The 18,702-nt window shown below is 45.6% G+C and overlaps 3 protein-coding genes across 9 annotated transcripts in view; 1 reads left to right on the forward strand and 2 right to left on the reverse strand.

Annotated features, from left to right (window-relative positions):
• The window catches only part of cacna1ha (calcium channel, voltage-dependent, T type, alpha 1H subunit a), a 105,872-nt gene extending 105,233 nt beyond the window's left edge, over positions 1-639 (reverse strand). For both annotated transcript variants that reach the window (XM_058049984.1, XM_058049983.1), the window contains exon 1: positions 79-639. The gene's annotated coding sequence lies outside the window, so the exon portion shown is untranslated. The remainder of the gene's footprint in view (positions 1-78) is intronic.
• b9d1 (B9 protein domain 1) lies at positions 199-5,075 on the forward strand. Its single transcript, XM_058050108.1, has 7 exons — positions 199-418; positions 581-649; positions 869-980; positions 1,084-1,180; positions 1,260-1,322; positions 1,415-1,482; positions 1,559-5,075. Exons 1-7 carry the CDS (start codon positions 356-358, stop codon positions 1,708-1,710), a joined length of 624 nt encoding a protein of 207 aa, XP_057906091.1. The 5' UTR covers positions 199-355; the 3' UTR covers positions 1,711-5,075.
• On the reverse strand, positions 2,523-15,153 carry epn2 (epsin 2). Of its 6 annotated transcripts, none has more exons than XM_058050041.1 (10): positions 14,697-15,153; positions 10,740-11,449; positions 9,789-9,943; positions 8,711-8,823; positions 8,281-8,385; positions 7,814-7,919; positions 7,199-7,351; positions 6,968-6,997; positions 5,379-5,606; positions 2,523-5,153 (listed from the first exon to the last, which is right to left on the reverse strand). In XM_058050041.1, the coding sequence occupies exons 2-10, from the start codon at positions 11,168-11,170 to the stop codon at positions 4,804-4,806; spliced, it is 1,671 nt and encodes a 556-aa protein (XP_057906024.1). In that variant the 5' UTR covers positions 11,171-11,449; positions 14,697-15,153; the 3' UTR covers positions 2,523-4,803. The 6 variants fall into 6 exon arrangements, with proteins under 6 accessions (XP_057906024.1, XP_057906020.1, XP_057906021.1 ...); XM_058050037.1 differs by having other exon boundaries at positions 6,905-6,997; XM_058050038.1 differs by lacking the exon at positions 14,697-15,153 and adding an exon at positions 13,551-14,683 and having other exon boundaries at positions 6,905-6,997.
• Positions 15,154-18,702: the final 3,549 nt, after the last annotated feature.

Genomic DNA, 18,702 nt, shown 5'->3' on the forward strand with positions numbered 1-18,702 from the left:
GCAAGATTGCTATCTATTGTTTCTGAATCAAAAAACACGGTTTAAAGACGTGCTTATTGATTTTCGACAAGTACTCACCAACGTTTGCTGTTCATCGGAAGTCCTCCTGTTGGTCACTTTTCTGCTTTCTTCAATTCGGTACGCTACCGCCATCTTGTGGATATTGTGAGTAATAACAGTTCACGCTGCTTGTAGTTGTAGTCCGTTTGCCCCTCGTGGGGACTCGTGACAAGCGTCTCCCTAGCAACAGCAGTCAGGCGTTTAGCTAGCTCAACAAGCAAGCTAAATGTATCTTCGAAAACAGGAGCCGCTTCAGACATCTTGTGACATTTAAATTGCAATAACTGAAACTGGAATGGCCACCGGTAACCCATCGGTGTTTCTTCTGTCGGTGAACGGACAGATTGAGGGAGCTAATGTGAGGGGTTTCATTTTTCTTCGTGTTTAGCCTAGCGGCTAACTAGCTAGCACGAGCAACGCTTGTAGTCCGTGTTTGGCTCTGTAGTGTTAAAGTTTGACATACAGCATCTTCACTTCACTAGTTCCTCAAATTGACATTATGTGTTTTTTTGTATTTTAGTTTCCGTGTTATGACAACTTATACTGCAAATACTGCTACGTTTATGGCCAGGACTGGATTCCTACCACGGTGAGTACCTGACATCTAAATGATCCCCTCATACCTAACCTCTGTTAAGCTAGTGCATACAAATAAAGTTGTATATAATCTGTATTTAAAAAAAACAGCGTTGTATGATTGGACTGCTAAAGTACTGCATTTTTAAATCGATACTGGTATTAGTGAATATTACGTTTCTACGCTGTGTATGATAATGGTGTGTTGTTGTCTATCGATGCCGCTTTATAGGGTTTGGAGGAGGGTATCACCCAAATAACATGTAAAGGCAGCCAGGCGTCACACAGATTGATATGGAACTTCCCATTGGACATCACCTTTAAGAGCACAAACCCCTCAGGATGTGAGTAGCACACACTTCCATGCAGTAGCCATGTTTTATTCTCCACTTCTCGGATTCATGTAAAGAACTATCATGAGTAATGTATATGTGCTTTCAACTGCAGGGCCTCAGCTGGTGCTGAGTGTGTATGGACCAGACGTGTTCGGGAACGATGTGGTCAGAGGCTACGGGGCAACGCACATCCCGCTTGCATCCGGACAGTGAGTACTGCCTTTACACTTTGGACTATTTGAGCACCAAATGTACGTTTTAGTGGATTGTTTCTCCGTGTGCATCCAGACATGCACGGACCATTCCCATGTTTGTTCCTGAACCCACATGGAGACTTCAGAAGTTCACCAGGTGAGGTGATTTACCTTTACACGCCCATCGAAAAGAGTCGTATGAACCTCACGTATCATCAGTCACTTGACAAGCCCCCGTCTCCTCTTTAGCTGGCTGATGGGACGTCGACCCGAGTACACCGACCCTAAAGTGGTAGCCCAAGGTGAAGGGAGAGAAGGTACGTGTGCATGAAGAGCAAGGTAGGTCCCGCTAACATTAGGTTATGTTTACCCGTTGTGTGGTTTGTGTTGCAGTGACGCGGGTTTGCTCCCAAGGGTTTGTGACGGTGTGCTTTAACATCATGATGAAAGACTTGAGGAAACTTGGCTACGACTCCGGACCGTCAAATCCACAATCTCACAGCGCCACATCCAGCTGGTCCACAGAGAAGCCGCCAAACTCGTGATCATATTTTCTAGAGCATGTTCACTGCAATGCCAGGAAAGAACATAGTTGTCTTATATTTTATGCTGCAAACGTTTTTTTAAACCATTTTTTATATTTTTACATTAACCTTACATTGATCTTGTTTGGGTGTTTTTTACGTCTACCCGTGTGTTTTAGTGAGAGGTATCTGATATCGACCAATATTGGCGTTGACGAGATCGGTCATATTGGTATTGGCGCGCGTGCCTTCACTGGCTACACCTGCTAGCTCAGTTAGCATGTACACGCTGCGGAATTATTTCAAAATCTCGCTTTTGGAACACCAATAGACTCAAGCGAGGGTCATAAGATGTCCGCTAAAGTTGAGCGATGAAGGTCGACAGGGACGTTTTATTAGTCTTCTCACTACAAAGCAGCACGCTTCCGGCCTTCACAATAAAAGCATGTATACAAAAAATAGCTCCAACTTCAAATGAAGCGCTGGTTATGCGGGGTGTAAGGCGAATTCCTTGAATGGGTCATTTTAATTACTTGAGGCAAACTTATACGGAAATACGGAATCTTTTGTACAATATACGTTGCATAGTGTAGTACTTATTTTGATAGATCTGCTGCCTGTACCGAGCATTCGCAATATGCATACCACTGATTTAGTTTCCGATTCAATAAGAATATTCAATGTCACACATTGTTCCGTTCATGATCGGTCATTTTTAATATATTTTGATTTAAGAAGTGATTTTAAGAGCATGAAACGCTGGTATCGGCGGTATTGATATTATCAAGCCGCACATCACTTTGTTAAAAAAAAAAAAGCCAGGGACAAGTGTTAGAGAGCTGAAGTGATATACATTTTATTTTGAACCAATGCAGCTACGCTTGTCCTCATCCAACATGGTGCGGCCTGCTGCCTCCTTTGTTTTAAATGCTGTTAAATTCCACGGTGACCTTTCCTACAAAAAGCCATTGAGACACTGAAAAGTAAGGTCAACAGAAGAACGGTATGTTACAATAGTACACATGATAAATTATATTATACAGTTATAATGCCGACAGATTGAGCACGTATCCGACAAAAGCAGCCTGCCCCAGAACTACAGAAGGTAACTAGACGAGACACGAAGACAAAAAAGGTGGCTATTAATGCATATAAAGACAAGAGCGTCTGCAGGGTGGGTTAGTCCTCTTGATAAAAAGCATAGTAAATACATAGTGAGGAGCTCGCCACACTCGGGCCACATTCTTCACTGCCCTGCTGCGAGCCTGTCAGAAAAAGTGGTCATTTGCAGTGTCATTCTTTAAATCCACCCCCCCCCCCCCCCCACACACACACACACACACTTTCATATTTCCCGACTCAGGCGGCAGTGAAACCAAGGCGAGTCAGAAAGCATCACTAGTAGCAGTACGATAATCATGACTATCAGCAAATCGAACTTTGCCAAACACATCAGGCGTTATCTATTTTTTGTTTGCATATATTTTTGTTTCGTTTGTACGTATTGCATTCATCCATTCTCAACCAAGCGTTTTTATAAAAGAAATCACCCAATCTGCCTCATCCGCTTCATGTACTATTGAAGCTGCCCCTCCTTTGGCCTGAGAGAAATAAAGGTCTGCAATTAAATGAAGGATGAAGGGTCCTCGCACAGCAAATCAGACTGGGGGGCAAGGGGGGCTGTAAAAACATTGGCAGTGATAGACAAGTAAAGAGACAAGACAAATTCATCTCTTACTAGACACTCAGCTTTTCTACAGACTGCAAGTAATCCTCCGATAGTAACACTTTAAAAATAGCTACGTAGAAAAAAGTAACAATGGGGGTGCGCCTCGGCTAACACAAAACAAAACAGATGAGCGGTGAAGATCCTCGGAGATGGCAATCGCTATGACTTTGGTAACAGTTGTGCTTCTAAGAGAGGGCTAATCCGTTAGTGTAACGCTAGACGAAGAGAACACGGCTAGCACACGCCTCCGTGGTGCAGAACCACCGCGCCTCTTCTTCTTCCTCTCTGGCTTCTGCTGCAGGATCCTCCGTGCTATCAGAAGACCAGCACAAGCGTGTATTTGTGTTTGCATGGGTGTGCGCGCGCCAGTCACTGGGGACGGTTAAGTCACAGTAAATCCACTCTTCACGGTGCAGCTCGTCACCCACGCACGGCGGAGCCAAACTACACCCAAATGGGAGCGCACGTAATGGGGCGGCTGATCATCTCTCGTGCACACACACACACACACCCTCTTCCCTTTGACCCTAGAAAGAAATCAAAACAGTGCCTCAACACTGCTGAATACTGACGCTATCAGTTCATAAAACACGCAAGGTTGCACACCAACATGGAGCAGGTCCTGTCAATCATTCCCACCACCCAGACGAGGAGTAGTTCTCCTTGGAGAAAGTCAAATGAGACCGGAGTGTGTCAAAAGCGTGAGCAGTCTCGTTGTTTTTGCAGCTAGCCCCCCCCGCCCCCCCTTCCCTAAGCTAAGGTGTAATGGTGAGCCCAACAGTCGCCAAAATAAACTGTTAAAAAAAAACGAAACAAAAATGTGCAAAATCCCTGCTTAGTAACACGCACTCATCCACAGAGTATAAACACATCGCAGTGTCTCTAGCATTCTATCTCCAGTAAGTGACGGAAAAGCCCACTGGAAGATACACAGTGTAAAAGCACTAATATGTGCAACCACATATATACGTATACCCCCCCCCCTCTCACACACACACACACACACACACACATCTGCTGACAGGGCTTATAAAAGATTAGCTCTGGAGACGAGATAAGATCCCGGCGTTAGTATAGTCAGGCTTCTGTCACTCCACAGAAGAAAGGAGCAGTCCTACAGGAAGGGAGGTGGGTGAGAGACAAGTGGACCCGCCCACCCGTAAACACCCCTGCTACTCTCTGGTCAGTGTCGGATGGAAATGGAACCCACGGGACGAGGCAGCTTGTAGCACAGATAAAAAAGAGGAAGTGTGGTAATGTTAAAAGGATGTCACATGTCATCTACGACCTCGCTGGAAGTTGCTTAGAAAAGGGCTAAATGGGACGAGACATCTTGTTCAGGAAGGGGGGGAGAAGAAGACGGTGTGGGGGTTAGATGCCGCCCCTCACAAGAGGAACGGGTTGGTGGCTCCGGTGGGCTGAGCCCCAGTCTGGGGCGGCATGCTTATCAGGGGTTGAGGCATGGACATGGAGGCGGGAATCCCTGCGCTTGTGCCCATGCCACCCATGGCGCCGATCCCCATTCCGGGCAACGGGTGGCCCACAGGGGCCATGCCCGCCAACGGGACCATGGTGACGGGTTGGGTGGGTAAGGAGGACATGGCCAAAGAATCGCCCATGCCGGCAGCGAACCCGGAAGGCATGGGGCTGACCCGCATCTGGTTGAGGGTCGGGGGGGCGGGCTGGCTCACTTGGAAGGGATTGGCATGGGCAGCCGATGCTGGGGCGGCGCCACCTGGATACAGAGAACAAGAACATGAGTTCTCACGCTTTATTATTATTGACCACCGTTTGTATGAAAATACCAAAGACGTATTTATGGCTTTTCTTCAACACGAATGCTCACTCCCTACAGGCGAAAAGGGGCGATGACCCGAGTACACAATACTGGTATATTCATGTTCTCCACAGTACAGTACAGCACAGAGGCTTGCAATTGTTGTCCTTGTCCTCGTCCTACCTGTTGAAGCCAGGAATGGGTTGAACGCTGGCGCGGGTTGGGTCGGCTTGGTCACCAGAGAATCCAAATTGACCAGGGCAGCATTGGGTCCCAGGAAGGACTCCGGAGTCTTCCTGGTGGCATTTGTGGTGGTAGAAATAGAGGTGGGAAGGGGGTCGAAGATGTCCAGACTGCCGCTGCTAGCAAGGCTGGCTTGGGATGGAATAGAAGACGCTATTCCACCATCACCTAAGGAGGAGAAGTTGTATTTATAGGATTTTGTTGATGGCAATCTCATGACACTACATGAAGCATGATGTCTAAGTGTGTCCAGAGCGTCCATCTGCACTCTGAAATAAAGTTGTGGGAGTGACTTGATCAGAAGATGCTATTACGGGAGGACATCAGAGGCAGACAGCCTTTTTTTTTTGCAGCAGTGAACAAAGTGATGAAGACGCATCAAGCCCAGCGAGCCATCTGCTAGAAATGCACGTGACTGTCATCAGGGCAAACTCACCTCAGAATAGAAACTCACATAAGGGGAATAATTGCACAGGCCTAATGAGCACCGACGCCCCAAGGAATTTGTCAAATTTTGGGCAAAGTCACTTTAGACGTCTACTGCTTTAAAAGGGGAACTGCACTTTTTTTTTTAAATTTTACCAATCATTCCCAATCTTTATGCAAAGCATGAACACACATTTCTTTCCCTTTTCTATGCATTATAACAGTTAAAATGAGCTAGCTAACAATGTTTGTCATCGGGAGCCCTAACAAAAAACTTTGGGAAAAACACAACAATGTTTATATATCAGTGATATGGTTATTGTAGCAGCAAACCAAAAATACTAGATTTCTGGCGGAATAACACACAACCTTGCTAAAGGTGTTGTGACGTCTCAGTGTCACTCACAATGTGCTATTCCATGCATTGTTAGCTAGCTCATATTAACGCACAGAAAATAATGCACAGAAACGGGAAAGAAATATGTACTCATGTTTCACATAAGGATTATTAAAATTCAAAACTTCTAAATTCCCCCAAAAGTGGAGTTCCCCTTTAACAGAGCCCGGCTATATTCCCCACACAGGCATTTGTTTGTGGGAGAAAGCTTGTGTTTATGTGATGATTATGTGTTGATTGTCCCAGATGGGTCAGCAAAGAGTGCCACACAAAGAGTGCCCAAAGAGTAACTCACAAGAAACCACAAAGTTTTTTTTGGAACCGTCCCACAGACCTGAATTGGAAACATTTGAGTTTTAAAAAATAAAAACGGGGTTTACAAAAAAATGGGATGGCTTAGGTCCAATGTTTACAAAAGTGATACAAGACCAGACCAGAGTAATCAGATGATTTGTCATGTTGTGGTGTCTTATTGCTCTAGTCTGGTGATATATATACATATATAAAAATATATATATAAACACACATTCACACAAAGACAAGACGCATGTCTGTGCCCTGCAGAAAGTTCAGCCATCTGAGGACACAGAAGAAGAAGAACACAGAGTGTGTGTCAATAGAGAGACGAGGACAGGGTGAGTACCAGCAGGGACAGAGGAGGAGGAGCGCAGGCTGTCAAACTCTGAGAAGTCCTCTTTGGACGTACCATTGGATTCACTGAACAGGTCAAAGCTACCTGGAAGGGGACAACATACACGCATGAAGCAAACACGCACACATGGGCAGATGATAACAGACAAAAATAATATGAATGCGTATGGTTATCCTTGTGGATCACATGAGGCATGCATACAAAAAGGGAAGTGGTACAGGCAGGACAATGTTGCATAACTCCCCATCTCATTCATAATCGAGGTGGCGCTTCCATGAGTGTTACCTGTGTTGGAAGCCTTGGCCCGGGTCGGTGCTGATCCCCAGGGATCAGATGCAGGAGTGGAGTTTGGTGCCCAGGGATCACTGCTCTTCATGGGGGGAACGGAGGTAGGAGCCCCCCAAGGGTCCACCGAGGATGCCACCTTAGGCGTAGAACCTTGGGAGAAAGAACAAACCATCAGTGTTCTATTTCATAGTAGCATCACATGTTCATAATGTACAACGATTTGCATAAGAAATGGGTCACAACAAAGTGAAAATACAACTGCTGACATTCTTCCTGTTGATGTTAGCTGATTGATATGGTTTCCACAGAGGTCCTGGGCAGATATGTTCCAGTCCAGCTGTTTGTTTTTCACAGAAATAGGCATTTATCCCCCCCCCCCAAAAAAATGTCCCTGAAGAAGTTTCTGCGGGGTGAACTTGTGCAGTGGAAAACCTCCCCCTCTATTCTGTGCTGAATGTCACCGGGCCTGCAGAGCAGCATTCCAACTCGACAAAGAATTCCAGGTGGAAGTAGAGGTAGAGGTGGTGTGCATTTTCACACGGAAAACATCCTCCGGCTTAATCCTCCCCATAACAAAATCAAGCTTGTTAGCAAACACGGATGTGTGAATACCGTAAGGCTTCCAGGGGTCTCCTTTGGCTGTAGCTCCCGCCCCCCATGGGTCGGCAGTAGCACCTGGCTCGGGGACATCCATCAAATCCATCAGAGACGACTGGGGCTAAAAAAAAAAAAAGCAACGATATTCATTTGAAAAATAGCGACAGTAAAGCAGTGCGGAGAAGAGACAAATAGTTCCCAACTGCACATTTTATATAAACCTGCTAAAGCATATTTGAAATTGTTATGTCATATTAAAAAAAAGACGGAAGTCATGCAAGTCCGACTCTGCACAGTCAAGCACTCGGGTCAGCCGCTTAAATGGTGAGCTAACTAGACAGTCTTCTGCTGGATTATATATTCACTGTTGCTATGGGGGGGAGGGGGGGGGGGGTCAGTTCAGGCAGAATAAGTGTGAGAGGATGAGATTAAGATAATGGGAGCGCTGAGTCACGCTTGTCCACGCTCTCAGGGTAACGTACTTCTTTTTTCTTTCTGGCCAGTTTGCCCGAGCCTGGACCTTCTTTCTTGCTCTCCTCTAAGGCCATCTGTAGTCTCAAATCATCTCCCCGGCGTATGCGCTCCTCCTGGAAATAGGCCACAACACCAGTGAGGACAAACTGCAGCCCCAAGCATTTAATAGTATGCTATATAAGCTATACGAGCTAGCTCTGCAATTCAATATATAACGCAGGGAACTGAATATGTATACACATGTATATTCAATAAGTATATTTTTCATCAAGTTGAAGTAAAAGGAAAATTATGAGTAATATGGAAGCTTATGTTGGATCTCTACAAGTTCTGGTCCCAACCCCGGTCAGACATTCTGACCGATCTTAATCTAGAGAGACCAACCACAACAGCAAGATGTATGCTCATGTAGACTCATGGACTCCCGTGTTTAACTACCTGCTCTGCTGCCTCTCTGCTCATGGCCAGAGCGAGTTGCAACTGTAGCTCCTCCTCCCCGCTGGTCTGAGGCCGAGCCTGCTCCAATTCTGAGCCCGCATTGGGAGATGTGGCTGATGGACAAAAAGCGAGAAGGCATTCATTGGCATCATATTTGTAGAGACAATGCAATGCAAGGCTTTGTGTGTGTCTTCAGAGGTCCACTGATTACTTCTTACTGACTGGATGATATCATATGGAAGGAAAGATTGCCTCGCTTGTCTTAACGTGTGAAAAGTGGTACATACAGTACGTTACGCAAACAGATTTCTGCCCTATTTTTGAGTGCAGCCTTTGCGAATATGCGCTGATGACAGGTCACCTCTACGGTCGCATTGTGTTAAATTACACACTACCGATGCATAATACCCCGAAGCTCCAACTGGAATCTGAAAAATCCCTCCTAGCAACACCCACAGCAACGCGTCAGTCTTATTCCTATTGGCCAGACACCATTTCCCTGTTTTCATGTGATGACTCAGCTGTCGGACCTTCCGCCTGGGAGCCGCATACTGCAGATTACTTGCATGAAGGAATGTGGGCCACACACAAAGCTTGACGGTACACTACATGCAACACGCATGATCTGTAGCGGTCTTCCCGCGTGTTCTTCAGCTCTGCTGTGTACAAAAAGCTGCGTGTCAGAAGGTGAAAGGAAAACAGGCCAAGGTTCATGCTTTCATTGCAAATTCTCTTGTGTTTCCATCAGTTCCTCTGTGTGTTAGCCCATTTCCTGACACTGTATCCTTTTAACTGTCTTGGTTTCATTCATTCCTAACCGAGTAGCAGCGACACCAGAATAAAAAAGCAATCGCCATCATGGAAGCATATGATGTATTTTTCACTAACGTGAAACTCATTGCCGAGCATCTTCACTCATGCAAGTTAAATTACAACGCTAGGGTAAGTAAGTGTGGGAGTACGTCTGGGTTGGAAAGTAAAGAGTTAAAAAAGAGGGGCGCTCGCCTACAACAGACACTTTGGTAATAAATAACATATGGGGGTGGGGGGGTGCACGGTGTGCTTTAATGGTACTCACAGCCATGGTAGGAGGCAGGCGAGCCCTCTGACCTGCCGTACTCTTCGCTGTATGAAGTGGAGAGGTTGGGCTGGGACGAGCCTCGACCGAAGCCCATCTGACTACTCCCGGTGGACACCTGGGCCATGCGCTCTTTGGTCTTCAAAGCCTGAGACCTTATAGAACAAAACACAGGTCTTTATATACAGTATATATATACGGTCTTTATATACGGTACAGCATGATTAGAATGCTGCCAATGTAGGAGGTGCACCTAGGCTACTGTCCTAGTACACCCTGTCCTAGTGCATTACAAAGGAAACTAGGATGGTTAAAACAGGTGTAAGAGTGTAAACAGATGTGATGCTGCTCTGTCCTAATTTTTACTGGATCATTTTTATAATCATATAAAATAATAATTGACTGGTTTAGATGAACAACTTTTTGTAGCTAGCATGACCAGAGCAGACTATAGTTTCTGCAAATGTTTGGATCTTCCTCTTCCATCTCCTTCCTGTGACCGTGCGTGGCGATGTTGGTGTCACTGGATGCCTGAGATGATTCATCAGAACGTCTGACACTTCCTGATATCTTTTGCAGCCAGTCCTTGCTCGCTCGACGGTTAAGTCATTGATCCTTTTTCCCTGTTGCTCCATGATGGTGCACACCGGGATTAAGGTAGTTAACTCCAGTCTACAGAGTTGAACTGCCCCCCCATTTTAAAGAAGTCGATGTCAGCAAACTGCAGTAAGAGGGCGTAATTGCACCACATAATTAATTTGGTTCTGCAAGATCGGATGCGGCCTGTACTTCTTTAGGACATATCCTATTATGCACAATAAGCGGCTAGATTGGCAAGTACGTACATTGTACTACTCCTAATCAATTATTGATGAGGTTAATTTATTTGTTCAAGTCATTACCTCTCCGACACACATCCGCTAGGCTCACGTCCAAATGCGACTATCTTACCTCTCTCCTTTGAGACGGTCTTCATCCTTGAGGAGGACCACTAGCTGCTTGCTCTTCTCCCTCACATTGATGCCCTGGTCCTTACCATCTCGGTCAACGTACTGGAAGTCCTTCAGGGTCTGGATGGCAAAGATGTTCTCCTTGCATTGCAAGGCTACTCGCTCTGAGCCAGTCTTGATCAGGTAGTCGAGGAGAGTGAGTGCTTTGTAGACATGGCGCCAGTTCTTGCCATGGTCGTTGAGCCGTCTCCAGATCATGCTCATGATCTCGCTGAAGGCCACCACATTGTAGGTTAAGTCGGCGATTTCAGACATGAGCGAAGAGGAGGGGCCCCAGGGATCGTTGGAGGTGGCCTCTCGGACTTTCTTCTCTGCATCGGAGTAGTTGTTCACCATGTTCTTCATCTGCCGACGGATGGTGGAGCTTGGCATTGTGGCGGTCGAGATGGGACAGGCAGACGATAAAAAACGGAGGAGCTTCCACGCCAAAAATACTCTGTGTATTCAAGGTACAGGTGAAAAGTCTGTGTCCTTTCTCACAGCATGTAGGAGTAAGAGTCTCCTCGTCTTAAAAAAAAAAAGTGTGTGCTGGATAAAGAGTTTATGAGGCTTCTCCAGGCCAGTGCAGCGTTCCCGAGTCCTCCAGAACGATGTCTGTTAAAAGCATCTCCACACACCAAACGCTGGCAATACCTTTGACCGTGCCATTTCCTAGGATGCACAAAAGAAAGTTAATGACTGAACACATGATAGACACATTATAATTGTGATCAGAAAGATCAGAAAGCCTAAGAACAGGCTGGGTGCCAGGCATGGGGTTTAGAATATGTGCAAGTTCAGAATGTTACAGTACCATGACTGACACCTACTGACCAGTGGATCATTCACAGCCTCTTTGAAGGAGTTTTCTGATTGCCTTACTTGGATTTCAGTTCATTTCGCCATTTTTAGGCTTAAAAATGCTTCACTGACAGGATTGTGACACCCAAAGCCTGCTTTTTACTGCTTCCTAAGCGGTGTGGTGGACCAATTAGATGACAGGATCGACAGCCAGTGAAGAGTTTTACCACTTCTAACATTCAAGACGGCATATTATGACATGTCCTAGTCAGTAATAGCAACCCATACAATAAACGTGTGCCGGCATGCCCCGCGCCCTACTGATGGCGCCAACAGTGTAGGTAGAGTGAGGTGTGAGGTGCAGTTTTAGACTTGGAAAAAAAAAACACTACTTGGATGTTGGATTCAGGAGGGCTTCCGGCTTAGCCGTGCCATGGAGGGACAGCTGGAGAGGAAACCAGGATGAGTGAGAATGCTTTGGGAATACGAAAACAACTTGGCGCATCCCGTAAATTCACTTAATGCCAGTGAAATGTGATTCCTGTGGCGCAACCCCCCCACCCCCCCACACCCCAAACTTTCCCTCATCACCCTGCATCCCCATGAATACCTAATTACACATCTGCTGCAATAATCACCTATTCACTGGCTGCAGACAGGAGGAAGAGAAGAGAGTCTGTCTTGTCCATCGCAACCCCCCCCCCCCCACCCACCCTCCCCTTTACGCCCCGGAACAACCCCCACCACGAAACACAGCCGGACCCGTTTCCTTCAGTCCTCCTTGTGCCGAGCTGACTCCGGCCACAAGCCCTGGAAGAGAGGTGCGTTCATGTGTCAGTAGACGTGCATCAACCCTGAGCTCCCCAGCCGACGCCACAGCAGTTGACCACAAGAAAAAAATATATGTGGATATGGATATCAATATATAGATACGGCCCTGCATCCATTCATCAATTTTATCAACAACGTAGTGGACGCTGGGAATAATTAGCAAGGTTCAAGATGCTCAATTAAGATTTTAAGCCTGACGTTCCTCACAACCAACAGAGGCTGGCTGTTTTTCTGTTGGAGCTAATGACTTTATTTGGACTTTAAAGGGGACCTTTTATGCTTTTCCCACTTTTAAGTGAGAACTAAAAGAAAGGTTGCGGTAAAACTGCCCCTTTATGATGACACAGAGGGGCGGCCTTTCTTATATGGTTCATAGTTAGGAAGCACAGAGGCGGGCCGCGGGTGGAATAAATTAAAACAGACAGAGGCACAAATCAAAGGTACTACAGCTGGAATAGGTGCAGATTCTGGAAAATCTAAAAAAGTTTTCTGTGCGGGTTATTGTGTGTGGCTGCTCTATAGGAGACCACAACACAAATGAAGATGAAGCTGTGTTGACTTGGACAGAGTATACGCACAGTCACGTAAATAATGACTAACCATCAATCATCTTTCATTAAGGCAGAGGGGGGTATGCTGGAGCCTATCCCAGCTCACTTTGTGCGAGAGAGGCAGGGTACAGCCTGGACTGGTGGCCAGCCAATCACAGGGTACATACAAACAAACGCACAGGATGAACATACCGACTCCACACACAGATGCCCGACCAGAGATTCAAACCCAGGTCTTCCCAATCTCTTCCTGGTCTCCTGACTGTGTGGCCAACACGCTAACCACTCGGACAACACTATGAGAAATCTGACCTAAAGTTGTGGTCACTTTCAACCAACCAGGAAAACTACCAGGACTTATCCCTTGGCAGTACACTGAAAACAGGTCTACCTTGACAGAGAGCCACAGGGAAAGCTGATAGGGAGCTAGATGGCTTGCAGAACCCGAGTCTGAACCTGACAGGGAATATTTGTCTTTCCTGGGAGTGGGAAGCTCATACACACATACACCAACAACAGTTCCTTGAGCAACAACGTCCTGTTATATTCATAACTGGGCGTATCAATCCTCATGAATAATTCCAACATACCATGTTTGTTGATGGTGGTAAAGATCTAAAAAGAGAAAGGCCACCTCCTGATTGGTCCAGCCTTTGTCCCGTCCCCCGGTACGCAAACCAGGCCGTGCAAGTGATGACAACAACGATGATGTTTCTGCCACCTCTCTCTATGACCACATATACAACACACACACACAAAAAGCCCACAGCCACAACACTTCTTCACAACAATATTACACACAATATTACACATCCGATACCGACAACATTGAGTCATTCCGTACGTGTGCCTGCCTACTAAACCAGCCAGGACAGACGGCGCCCAGGAAGCCTACGTGATTAAAATGATGCAAAATAAAAGAGCCGCAGGGACATCGAATGTTACTACAGGAAACAAAAGGGTTTCTAGTTCTAGTAAACTACATGAAATTGCCCAGCATTAGGAAATAAACAGCACAAATCACAGCGTTTCCTTGAACCGTCGTGATTGCTAAGCCGCAGACGTTTGCTTTACTATGAACACACAGCTACCCCTCCCCTCACACGTCAACATATTTCCATTGCAGATTCAATGAAATAAAAAGACGCAAACGCGCAAAAGTATAGCGTGGCTTTAGTCACAGACATGATAGAAATCGCCTAAATGCTAGCTGGAGGTTAGCACTCATGTTAGCCAGCAAACTTGTGATCAAACTTGCTGCTGCTAACTTTATCCGTCGTGTACCCTCCAGCATCATCATCAATGATGTGGATTTTATTTGGTTTTTCTCATTTCATATAAACATCCCTGTAGCCGGGTGACGTTTTATTCACGCCGAGTGTTGGGACACTTCGAGGGAAGAAAAAAAAAAGTTGGGACAGAAGCTAGCCATCCGGAGCGTCTTTCTCTCCCGTCGGGGGTCGCTTTAACACAGCCAAATGTCACCAACTGGGCGTCTAAATCTAAGCTTTATGTCACGTTTGGTGGATTCGTAGCGGCCCCGGAGCTTGTATGTTTACTTTTAGTCCTAAAGTGTGCTAAAATCATCAAACTGCCATGCTAACCCCAGATAGCAATTCTTCGACTGGGAGCTAAGACGGGTGCTCGGTGGAGACATCACCACCGAAAACAGGATTAATGGTCTGGGGGAAACATCTAAATCATTCTATCCGTATTTAAAGCAAATGATAACTCACCGTAAATCCCGACCTGGGTTTGATTTAAATAATAGTCCAGGGCCGTAGACCCACAAATCCCGTCCTGTAGTTCAGGGGGGGAATCAAGACAGTGTACTTATTGCGGCGTTCAAATAGCTTGTTGCGCCTCCGCCTTGCTAAAGTGGTGCTAATGCTAAGCTAGCGGCAGGCTAAAGGGATCCCCTCCTCCAGAACATGGCGGGCGGTGTGGGAGGGGGAGAGCCGGGGATGGGTGTGACCGAGGCGGCTTGACTCACACACGGGGCCCTTCCTACCGCACTCGCCCGGCATGATTGACGCAACAAGAGCGGCTTTTTAAAGTGTGCAAACACAGAATTAGCCCTGTTCGAAGGAACTACTTTATATTTGGTAATGAGAGTAAGATAGTCCATTGGTAAATTATGGCAATTACAGTATTTAATTGGTAAATGACATACTTCCTGGTTTGCTTTGTTTGACCTGTTTGACCAGGAAAACTCGGGCGTCTTTCCGCTTTGGGAGATTTTCTTTGTTGTCATTCGGGTCAAGGGTTAGCTGGAGCCTATCCCAGCACCAGGGTGCATCCAATATCAAATTAGTGTCGGTATAGGATGTATATTTTTTATCTTGTTTTCACGAATATATATGTAAGTTTTAGATAAGAAGCAGAGTTATGACGCCATCTACTGTAACAAGTTGGAACGCCACGCTACATTCACAGACAGTCCCATCATAATGTGTTTCTGAGCAAGGGCCACGGGGTTGCACCCAATCTATTTATAATAAACGAACGTACGGTGTTCCGGGCGCGTCACGGCAAGGCTGGTAAACACTGCAGGGCAGCATTCCATCCCTCCATCTTTTTTTTTTTCCACTGGCTGTGTCTAATCATGTCTGAACATCAGGCCTGCGTTCGTCACATGGTTGAGACGCGCACATAATAGTTGACTTAAATCAGGTTCTATGAATAAGCACGAGCTGGGCCAGCTATGAATCGACACCTTAAGGCTTAAGAATGCGGCAGGCGTGGAGTTGAGTTATTTGAGTTGTTTTGTCGTCCATGTTGGCATTTTGAGGGTCTCGCCGGGGCTTCCGCAAGCTCACACTTGATGCTATGTTAGGATAAGCCATAGAAAGCCGAGGCAAAGCTGATTTGGGAGGGTTTGAGTCTGGTGGCGTCGACAACAAGACGATGTGCTGCAGCAAATAAAAACATCATCACCGCCAAAATGTTTTGAATACAGTTGTGAATGTGTTATAGCTTTTTATAGAGTGTGACATATGTGGTTGTTTATGACTTAAATTGATATACATACATATACATTTGATATCATCATCTTAAAAAATGCAATGTGATTCACATAAGCATTTAAAAAGCGGCCATAGAATGTTTCATTCGTGTATTTACTGATTACACAATAGCAAGGATATACAAACTGCATACATTTTAATTTTTGAAGTTATATATATATATATATTATTACTATACATGATATTTTTGTTTTTTGTTTCATATAATTTCCACATATACAACAACACCCTTGTTCTGTATTGTCTGTGTTGTACTTGAAGTAAAACCTCTCAAATCACTTTCTGCAGATGGAGGTCTGTAATCCTGCAGGTCCGCTTTTCACCACTAGAGGTCAGGCGTGTTCTGCTTTTGATTTAAACCAGGTTGAGTTATGATATGACTGCTTCATGACGTGGAATAATCATATTTAGTGTACTAGTAACTAAAATAAGTCTTTATCTCTCAGGGGTGCAATTATTACTAATGATTATTATTGTCATTAAATACAGCACTAGCGGTGTAATGGTACCTGCTGCTGCCATGTGGGTTGGACTGGTGGCTAGGCTGCATAAACCTGTCCATTTTCTACCACTTATCCTCACTAGGGTCATGAGGGTATGCTGGAGCCTATCCCAGCTGACTTCAGGTGAGAGGTGCGGTACACCCTGGACTGGTGGCCAGCCAATCCCAGGGCACATATAGACAAACAACCATTCACACTCACATTCATACGTATGGACAATTTGGAGTGGCCAATGAAGCTAGCATGTTTTTGGAATGAAAACCACACACGCATGGGTAGAACATGCACACTCCACACAGACATGCCCAATTGGAGATTCAAACCCAGGTGGAGTCATGAAAACTGACCTTCACTGAGGCAAATGAGGCCTGCAGTTTTTTGGATGTTGTTGTGGGTTCTTTTCATGACCTCTTGGATGAGTACCAGCTGCGCTCCAGGGGTCATTTAGGTTGACCGGGTTACTAAAGGTTACTAAAAGCACTTTTAAATGGTGTCAATTCCAGCATCAAGTTGAGACTTTGGCAACACGCTTCTAATACGCCTTTGGAGCCTGTGAAACGTCTTTAACGTTGACGTGTTTATTTGATTGAAATATAATATGGGGCCTTTGGTGAGTGTTGGCACCTGAGAAAGGGAAGCATGATGTGATGTTTGGTACTAAAATATCATGATTGATTTGAATCAATTAAAAATATCAGTAAAATGTAGGATAATTTAAAATGCAGGAAACCACAATGATCAGTTAATTCCAACATAAAATGATGTAGTGTACGAGATGAGTGATGTGTTTTTGGACCTTGAACGCTTCCTTCTTTTTGTGCTTCCTTCACCCTTTCAACGCCCCGTGAAGGGCCTCTCATGGATGACTCAGGCATTCAGCTGCTGTGGGACTTCCTGGATACATCTTCTGTGTCTTACAATCCACAAACAAGATCAAGCCAATTGTTGTGTGTTCTCAGACATGAAAAACAACAACAAAACTAGACCCCGCCCCCTTTTAGAACCGTAGAATAGTAGAATAAATAGAGTAAATATCAAAGGTGAAATGAATTGGACTGCCTAACATCGACGTAGACGCCCTTTATGTCTGCACCACGAGTCCAATAACGTTCCTATTGACGGATGAAGGACCCTTCCCGAACGCTTCCCGAACATTTGCTCTGACATCCTTTAAAAACGCCTGTGAGAATACTATGCATTGTTTGGCCGGGATCTTGAGAAACGTCCCTTCAAATATTTAAAGTGCACTTCCGTAACAACTCCCGGGGTCTTCGCGCACGAGTATATTTAGCCCTGAAAGCCAGGCGTGCTGCGATGGACCATCAGTACGACTCACACGCGCAGTGCAGTACATCTCACTTATTGACAGTACGCCACACGCGGCCTGTACATCGCTCGCTCTCTACCGCTATGAAATATTCAGGAGTATTCAATCGTTTTGGTGGAGCGGCCCATCGCCGGCTACGTTATCTCCGGGCACTTACTTAGGCAGCAAATGAAGTACCGTGCACCTTAAGGATGATATATGAGCGGCACTTTAACCACATTGGCCAAGGAAATGGCCGACGTTGTCTTCCCTCCAATTCATCTTCCTGGATGGCTTGTATTGTTTAAATTATTGTAATTGTATTAAATTACAATGTAAATATGATTATTACGTATTTTGGAACCCCTTCCACGCACCCCAGAATGCTAATGGCTGCACTTTACATTATGTTGTTCATATTTGGTGTCTATTCTATCTATTTATTCTCCACATTATTATTATTATTATTATTTATTATTACTTATCTCCTTTTGTGTCTGTTATTATATGGGAGCCAGGCAACGACATTTCGTTGGCAATTTCACTACTGTGTTTTTGTGCAATGACAATAAAGGGAGTCTATCTATCTATCAAGAACCAGGAAGTAACCTGCCAGTAAACATACTCCAAGTATAAACTATCCATACATACATTTTCTATGCCGCTTATCCTCACTAGGCTGGAGCCTATCCCAGCTGTCTTTTGCTGAGAGGCGGGGTCTGGTCGGGGGACCGGTGGCCAGCCAATCACAGGGCGCATATACACAAACAACCATTCCCACTCCCATTGAACGCCACACAGGGCGTGGAACCCAGGTCTCCCCGTCTCCAGACTGGGTGGCCACCATGCTAACCACTCGGTCATCCTTTCTTTCTTTTCGTCACGGCGGAATCGAACCCCTGACCTA

This window comes from Doryrhamphus excisus, chromosome 15 (assembly GCF_030265055.1).
Source record: "Doryrhamphus excisus isolate RoL2022-K1 chromosome 15, RoL_Dexc_1.0, whole genome shotgun sequence".
Lineage (NCBI taxonomy): Eukaryota > Metazoa > Chordata > Actinopteri > Syngnathiformes > Syngnathidae > Doryrhamphus > Doryrhamphus excisus.